The 8,165-nt window shown below is 49.3% G+C and overlaps 1 protein-coding gene across 1 annotated transcript; it reads left to right on the top strand.

Moving 5' to 3' along the window:
• Positions 1 to 6: 6 nt before the first annotated feature.
• Positions 7 to 8,165, top strand: CAMKK2 (calcium/calmodulin-dependent protein kinase kinase 2, beta; the record flags this gene model as incomplete). Its single annotated transcript, XM_009083568.1, has 14 exons — positions 7 to 99; positions 531 to 584; positions 735 to 786; positions 866 to 999; positions 1,597 to 1,633; positions 2,408 to 2,429; positions 2,722 to 2,810; positions 3,052 to 3,251; positions 3,342 to 3,395; positions 3,851 to 3,924; positions 4,430 to 4,517; positions 5,387 to 5,515; positions 7,419 to 7,519; positions 7,962 to 8,165. Coding segments are annotated over 14 exons (1,200 nt in total), but the record flags the coding sequence as incomplete, so codon positions are not given.

Here is an 8,165-nt window from a genome sequence, read left to right as displayed (position 1 = left end):
TAAAAGGAGAGCAAATGGCTCGTGTCAGACCTCCCCTCTCTCTCCCCACAGGACTGTGTGCAGCTCAATCAGTACAAGCTGAAGGATGAGATTGGGAAGGTGCATACTGGCTGGGTTTGGGGTGGGATGGGAGGATTTGGGGAGGGAGAGGGGGATTTGGGGTGGGAGGGTGTTGGCTTTGCTTTTGTTTCCCAACCAGTGAGGCGGCCAGTTCAATCACTCACCATGGCAACTCAGGCAGCTCTTTACCTTGCTGCTGCTCTGTTCTGGGTGGTGCCAATTGAACTGTATATTTTAAAAATTATGATTAATTTTCCCCATTCCCCTTCCCTCTCACAAAATGGGGCATTTGAAGCTTTTCTTTGCTGGTGGTGTGATGCCAGATCACAGTCTCGGTTTCTCCCAGCACCTCCCACTAGCTCTTTGATCCTAGAGGGGGTGGGTTTGTGAGGAGCTCAGAGCCTGGCTTGGTGCTGTGGGTTTTTTTTGACTGTCCCTAACTGGTGCCCCATGGCTCTGCCCCTCTCCAGGGCTCCTACGGGGTGGTGAAACTGGCCTACAACGAGGACGATAACACCTACTATGTGAGTAGCTCACGGTCCCAGAGCCTGCAGCAGGGCAGGTGGGACAGGGATGGATCCCCTGCACTGCCTCCCTGCCCAGCTCTGTGCCAGCCCCATCCCACCAGCCCCATTTTATCCTTGATTTGCCCCAATTCCATACTTTTCTTGCAGGCAATGAAGGTTCTCTCCAAAAAGAAGCTGATGAGACAGGCAGGCTTCCCCCGTAAGTGGCACAAACCCGTTAGAGTGTGGGAGGTTTTAGGGATCTCAGGGGATCAATCCCATCTTTGCCCTCCCCGCAGGCCGCCCACCTCCTCGAGGGGCCAAAGCTGCCTCCGAGGGCTGCCTGCAGCCCAGAGGGCCTATTGAACAGGTCTACCAGGAGATTGCCATCCTGAAGAAGCTGGACCACCCCAATGTGGTGAAACTGGTGGAGGTAAGCACGAAGGGGCATAGATGCTGTGGGGATGGACTACAAGATGGCTTGGGCAGAGGAGAGAGACCACAGAGGAGCCTGGACGGCCATGGCAGGTCCTGCCTAGGGAAGACTGGTGTTTTCCTTGGTTTAAAAGGATTTTTGTTCTCACCTCCCAAAAGAGGATTTTTTCCTTCCCTTCCCAGAAAGGAAAACGCAGAAAAATGTTACTTCCTTGGAGGAAACAAGTGCCCAGTTGGTTTTTGAGGAAGAACTGGTGTTTCTGTGGGTTCAGTAGTGCAGCTGCCTTGCCCTACACCCACTGCCTGCATGGAACGGTCCAAAAGTCAAAAATTAAGGATGGGCAGGCTGGAGTTTATTTGGCTCATGAGTCAGATGATGCTTCCTGTGTGTTTTAAATATTTGCTTCCTTAAAGTACAGCTACGTCTCTGTCCTCTTTTTTTTCCCCACCCTTGTGGGTAGAAGCTCACAGATTCGCAGACTGCTGGTGGTGCAGATGGTGCAGAACTGAGATGGCTGCTAAATACAATATCACAATGTTTAGTCTGCAAGGGGGGTTTGGTGCTGTTTAATTGCCTTTGTGCCTCTTTCCACAGGTTCTGGATGACCCCAGTGAGGATCACCTGTACATGGGTAACTGCCCACTGCCCTGGGGTGTCAGAGGGATGGGACAAAAGGTTCCTGCTGTGTTTGGCTGTGTGTGGGGTTGGGTTTCTCTTTCACTCTGAGTATAGTCTGGCTGTGCTGGAGGAGCCAATCCCTCTAATGGCTGGAGCCAATGGGATGCAGTCAGGGTTGAGAACAGACTTTAAAGTGCTTTATAGCACTTTATTGGCTTTAATTAGACATCAGGGCAAGCTTTGCCATGAGAGACACCAGCATTGATGTTCTCAGCCTTGGAGCCAAGCTGCTAGAAAGTAGTTTTATTCCTCTGGCTTTGGGAAGGAAATTATCCAGGGTACAAATGGGCCACTTCCCAACCTGACCACAGTGGTTTTCTTGATTCAAATACAGTTTTGGAGGAAGCATACCTTCTCCATCATTTATGTTCAGCCTGTACTAGTAGAGGAGCATGCAATGCCTTCATGACCAAATGCAGAGGTTTGCTTGGGGCATGGGCTCAGCCTTTTTGGTGGCAAACTGAGGGGTTTAGCATGCTATGGAGGGCACTTCATGATGCTGAAGCTAAGCTGCAGCGCTGAGAAGGGAGTTGGCAGCATCCTCTTAGCTGAAAATGGGAGCAACCCAAATGCCATGTGCCTTGCATAAGACAGCATCTCCTTTTTAAAAATAACACATTATTTTTAGAATTTTTGTCATTAAAATAATTGCTTTTTTGCTGGGACTGTGCTCCCAGGAGCTCTACTCTGTAAGTGATCTATAATCACCTTTTCTTTTGTGTTGCAGTGTTTGAACTGGTGAAGCAGGGGTGAGTACTCAGTTCCAGATTTAAACCTAGTAAAGCATGAACTTGAGATGGGTTGGTGGGTGGCACAGCTCAGCCACCTGAGGGGGATGCAGAAAGCAGAGGCAACGGGGAGGTTCATGGTGGGGTTCCTACAGGTTTGGGTAGCATCTCCCCAACCTAGTTACAATTTTGTACACTCTGTATTTGCCTGTGTTTGGGATTGTGTGCTGTTGCCAGCCAGTGGCAAAGCCTTCAGGACCTGTTTCAGCACATCCAGATGGGGAACAAGCTCTGTCCCCTGTTGCCTTTGCAGCCCTGTGATGGAAATCCCAACCCTGAAACCTCTCAGTGAGGACCAGGCTCGGTTCTACTTCCAGGATCTGATCAAGGGCATTGAATACTGTAAGTGTCTCTGCTAAAAGGATGGGATTTCTTATTTCTGATTTTTCCTAAGCACCTGGAACTGGACTTTCTGCTGCTGTATGGTGCTGTTTCCAGTGGGTCATGCTACTACATGGAGGTTTTTGAAGCTGGGGCTGGTTGTGGTGTTAGTGGATAGACTTGGAGGCATGTGGAGACTTTGTTGCTCCTTTGTTGCACACCAGTGTTGCCACAGCATCACTTGTTTTCCCTTTGGCTGCAGTGCACTATCAGAAGATAATCCATCGGGATATTAAACCCTCTAACCTCCTTGTGGGGGAAGATGGGCACGTCAAGATCGCTGACTTTGGAGTGAGCAACGAGTTCAAGGGAGCTGATGCCCTCTTAACCAACACAGTGGGCACTCCTGCCTTCATGGCCCCGGAGACACTTTCAGAAACCAGGAAAATCTTCTCTGGGAAGGTATTTGATGGCAATTTGAGGGGTTTTGGACTCATCTTCCTTGCACACACTACCTACTGCAGATCTAATTATGCTTTCTTCACTCTGCAGGCTTTGGATGTCTGGGCCATGGGGATCACACTGTACTGCTTCGTGTTTGGGCAGGTAATGAGATGGATTTTCAGTGCAGTTGATGTTTTTGGGGGGGTTGGAATGTGCCTTCCTGTGGGATGGGCACCCTGCATCCCTGTTCAAGCAGTTGGGTATTGCCAAGGGGAGATGGAGATGTGTGGGTGAGAACGGGAAGCCTCTGCCTGTCCCTAGGATTGGAGCAGCCAAAAGGGCTGTGTTTCTCTTTTTCTCTGGGAAAAAAATTCTGTGCCTAGGCAGATTTTTTAGGGAAGGAACTCTTGTAGTAATTGGTAATTTTTGGTCAAATGTTATTTTCATTGCATTTAAAAGTAAGCATTGATATAATACAAAAATCTTCTGGAATTTCCCTTTAGCTGGATCCTTGCTCTCCCTCAAACCCTTTGAGATCCTGATGCTCCTCTGGCTGCCCCACTGCTGCCTCTTAGAGAGGTTGTTGTTTTCCTTATTACTCTTTTTCTTCATGGTAGTGCCCTTTTATGGATGAAAGGATCCTGAGTTTACACAATAAAATCAAGACCCAAACACTGGAGTTCCCAGACCAGTAAGTACTCAAAAATAAAAACAATCCATCACTCCTTATTTTACAGCTCATTTGAGTTATTTCTCAGGCACTGCTTGGGTAGGGCTGGCCCTGCTCTGCTGCACTTTTGCAAAACTCAGGCTCTGAGTTGGCCTTGGTCTTGGCAAACCTCCTTTGCATCAAATGTGAAGGCAACATCTCTTGATCTGCAGTTGCTGAAAAGAAAGATGGAAGTTGCAGAAGTGTTTGAGGGAACAGATAAACCTCTGCAGTTGCTCTTTGATGGGTTTTTGCCTGGGTGGAATTGGTGTTGGGCTCTTCCAGCCCTGTATATCTGGGATTGCACTTCAGATTGCCTCAGAAGGGGATATTTTGCTTCACTTGGGGTTTTAGGGAGGAAGGACCTGGGTATATGAGGAGTTGGAGCTGCATCCCTGCCAGGGCTGAGGTGGCTGGCACTGGGGTGAAGAAGAGGGGCAGCATCCATTCCCTTCCCCATCTCATCTCTCCCTTCTTCTTCCCCCAGGCCGGAAGTTACAGACTTCTTGAAGGATTTGATTACAAGGATGTTGGATAAAAATCCTGAATCTAGGATTTCAGTCCCAGAAATCAAGGTACTGACCCAAATCCCCTGGTGTTGACTGTGACTTCCGTTCTCTTGGGTTCTTCTTGCTTAGCTTTTTTTGGGAGTCAGTTTGATCGCGCCAGGCTAGGTCCTCCCCCTGTGCCCAGGGCTCCTGGGCAGGTAAGTGCCAGCTCCTTCCCCTATTCTGGGACCTGCTCAGCTTTGGGACCTTTGGTGCCTATAGAAGTCACAGGCAAAAGGAAATCCCCTGAGTACAGTATTTCCTCTGCTACCAGGAAAGTACTGTGCAACAGCCTTTCGCAGGAGATTTCTGGTCCTTCGCCCCTGCGAGAGCCTGGAAGGGGCGAGAAGCTGAGAAAATGGAGACTAAGGTAGGGGGAAAGGACTGCGGGGGAATTGCTGAACCATTTTGTGTTCCTCCTGCAGCCAACCAAGACGTCAGGTGTGTGGGCAAGGAGAAAGAGGGATTCTGCCTTCTGTCATGGATTAATGCAGGTCCAAGACTAGGGCTCGGTGGGTCTCTCCATCACTACTGCTCATACATATGGACTGGACTAAATCACTCCTGCCTCTTGGTGCTGTGTCATCCATAAGATAAGAGTGAAATCAGGTCTCATCAAAAAAGTCCACTGAGATGCCCAGTGCTGTAGGTCACCAAGGTTACGGCTTGGTTGCATAGGTGGGGCCAGTGCTGACTCCAGCTGAGTCGCACCACGACTGCTCTGGACTGAGCTGTTCCTGGCGGCGCTGGGGTGAGCTGGCACATCTCTCCCCTGCTCCCTGGTATTTCAGGAGCACCTAGGGACCATACCTTGGACAAGGAGATCTGTTTGCCAGGCTTGTTTGAGTTATGAAAAAGAAGAAATCGTTCCTGACAGGCTCTGTTATTAATTGAAGTTGCACCCTTGGGTCACCAAGAACGGAGCGGAGCTGCTGCCCACAGAGGATGAGAACTGCACCCTCATTGAGGTGACGGAGGAGGAGGTGGAGAATTCAGTCAAACACATCCCCAGCCTGGCCACAGTGGTGAGTATGAAGGAGTTGATGGTCTGTGGGCACACACCAGGGTCCATGCTGCCTGCTGGGGGTCCTGAGCAGTTGGAGGTTGCTACTGAAGGGCAGGATGAAATCAAAGACCTTTCCTCTCTCAGAAAAAGGTGCTGCAAGACACTTCAGCATCTCAGGGTCTCCAGGGTCTCAGCATCTCACTGAAGGTGGCCATACCCCCATGGTGCAAGGGAATATTCCAGGGCAGTTCCAAAGGGACCAGTCATCAGGTTGCTGGTCTCCACTCTTGAGCTGGCTGCCCAAATATCACTATATTTGCTCAGGGCTACAGAGCATCTGGTCCACGATCTGTCCACAGCTAGGAGCAGGTGTTTTGGCCAGGCACAAGTAGCTCCTGCCCTGTTCTGCCTGTTCGGCCCTCGGGGCTGCAGGAGCTTCCCAGGATGGAGATTTTATCTGGGCCACAGCGTGCGCCAGCCCCCGCCTGGAGCTATTCTTGGTGACTTCATCTCAGCTCTTTTCAAGCTTGTATTTTTTTTTCTCTGCAACCCACTGTGGTGGTGAGAAGCATGGTGTAACCCTGCCCTGTGTGGAAAGCAAAATCCTTTTGGGTTTTGAACCTAATGATTCCTTTGGGTGCTGCTAGCCCTTATGCTAGGAGATACAGCGAGCACCTGTTCACAGTTCCCTGGTGTGGTGTTATTTGCCTGTAGACACCAAGGCAGTGATTATTTTGAAGTACAGGTCTCCCTTTGAAGCCTCTTTTCTGTCCCATGGCTGTGCCCACATCTGGCCCCGTTTCTGGAGCTCTCTCCTGCGTCGGTACCCTGCGGAAGTCTTGTTGACTGCTGATATGTTAATATGCAAATGTGCCTTGAGCTGCTCAAGCTGAAAAAGCAGATCTCACTCTACAGAGATCACCACTGATGAGGGCGTTTTCCCCTTTTTTCTGTTCAGATGGGACTTGATCAGTGGGCTCAGTGCTCCTGGCCCAGTTGAAATCCAGGTGTGTTTAGCACAGCTCAGGGCAAAGGAGCTTTTACTGTGTCTCAAAAAAACACACTGCCTCCAGGCAGATCTTGTATTTTCACATTTGCATTTGCTCTTCAAAATCACCCTCCAGTGCCTGATCTTTGTGCAGTTAAGTGTGGGCTCCAGTACGAGATTCAATCATGTGTCTTCGACTCTTGCATAAATTGCTTTCTCCTTCGGACACCTAAGGGCTCTTGGTGTGCTGTGATGAGCAGATATACAGCGCACAAAGGGATGAGAAGCAACATCAGATGAAGCCAGGGGTTCCCGGAGTGGGATGCACGTGCTGAGGCAAGGTCCAGTACTGCTCACCTTGTTCTCAGCTCCCACCAGCAAAACAATTTGGGAGATGCCTGGGAAGAACCCTGCCACTTCTCTGTTCCCAGCAGTCCCTGATTGCAGCTGACACTGGATAACTTTGTGTTTTGCAGCCAAAGCTAGACAAACAGCCAGTTTTTCAGACTGGTTGTGCTGAACATTAAGGCAAAATTGTGCTGGTTCCTTCCTTCCGCTCTCTCTTTCCAATGAATTCTGCCAGGTAGTCATGGGGAGCTGGAAATTTGCACATACCAGATGCAATAATGAGTAAAACCTACTTCCAGGGGAAAAAAGTCTTGGCGTTACTCTCCTTTCCAGCCTCTCACACCTAGTGTGACTCTCATCTGCGTGTTCAGTTGTCACAGTGTGGGTTTCAGAGGAGGATGCAGCCCGTGTATTAAGCAGCTGGAGACATGCAAACATGTTTCCTTCTGGTTTGTTTGGGTTTTCTTTAAGAACTTTGACTTGTTTTCTCTAGTTTTCTTCATTACTCAGGCATGAGGGCTGGATGTTCTTGTAGCTCTTGAATGAAGGGAAAGCATCCCTGATGAACTCCAGTGTGATTTTGCAGATCTTGGTTAAAACGATGATCCGGAAGAGATCCTTTGGGAACCCGTTCGAGGGGAGCAAGAAGGAGGAGAGGTCGTTGTCTGCCCCTGGGAACCTGCTGCCGTAAGTGTCATCACCTCACCTTGGCCTGTAAAGACATTTGCAGCTTGACTTCATGCTCTGGAGGAGAATTTGAGTAGTTGGGCTTTGAATCTTCCATGGGGGCCATGACTGGGACATTCACACACTGTCTGATCTGCAACTGCTTTATGGAATTTTTGTGATATGGAATATTCTGTCCTGATGGGATGAAAAGCATCTTTTTATGGCATTTCCGGTTAATTGGGAGCTGTGCGGAGGTGACACATGCTCAGGGTCCCAAAGGTCCCATGGCAGGGAAGGAGCAGATACTGTTGTCTCATTCACAGAATCATAGAATCATCAAGGTTGGAGAAGACCTCCAGGATCATCAAGTCCAACCATTAACCTGCCACTCTGCTGTAAATTTGCCTGCTTAGCCTTTGTCTGCTTCATTCATTAGCTATTTTACTTTCTTTGAAAACAGGAAACAAGGCAGTGAAGATAATCTGAAATGCAACGACTTGCCCAATGTGGGAGAGGAGGAACTTCTTTTGTGAACATTGACTTTATGTTCTGTTGAGCAACTCAGTCCAGGGCACGTTGTAATGTGTGCAGCTGGGGATGAGCAACGTTAACAGAACCCGCAGCAAACACAGCATGACACGGCACTATCTCGGTATAATGCTGG

Source organism: Acanthisitta chloris, unplaced genomic scaffold (assembly GCF_000695815.1).
Source record: "Acanthisitta chloris isolate BGI_N310 unplaced genomic scaffold, ASM69581v1 scaffold19121, whole genome shotgun sequence".
NCBI classification, from domain to species: domain Eukaryota; kingdom Metazoa; phylum Chordata; class Aves; order Passeriformes; family Acanthisittidae; genus Acanthisitta; species Acanthisitta chloris.
The sequence above is the reverse complement of the archived record's forward strand: the minus strand, read 5'-3'. Positions and strand labels throughout refer to the sequence as shown.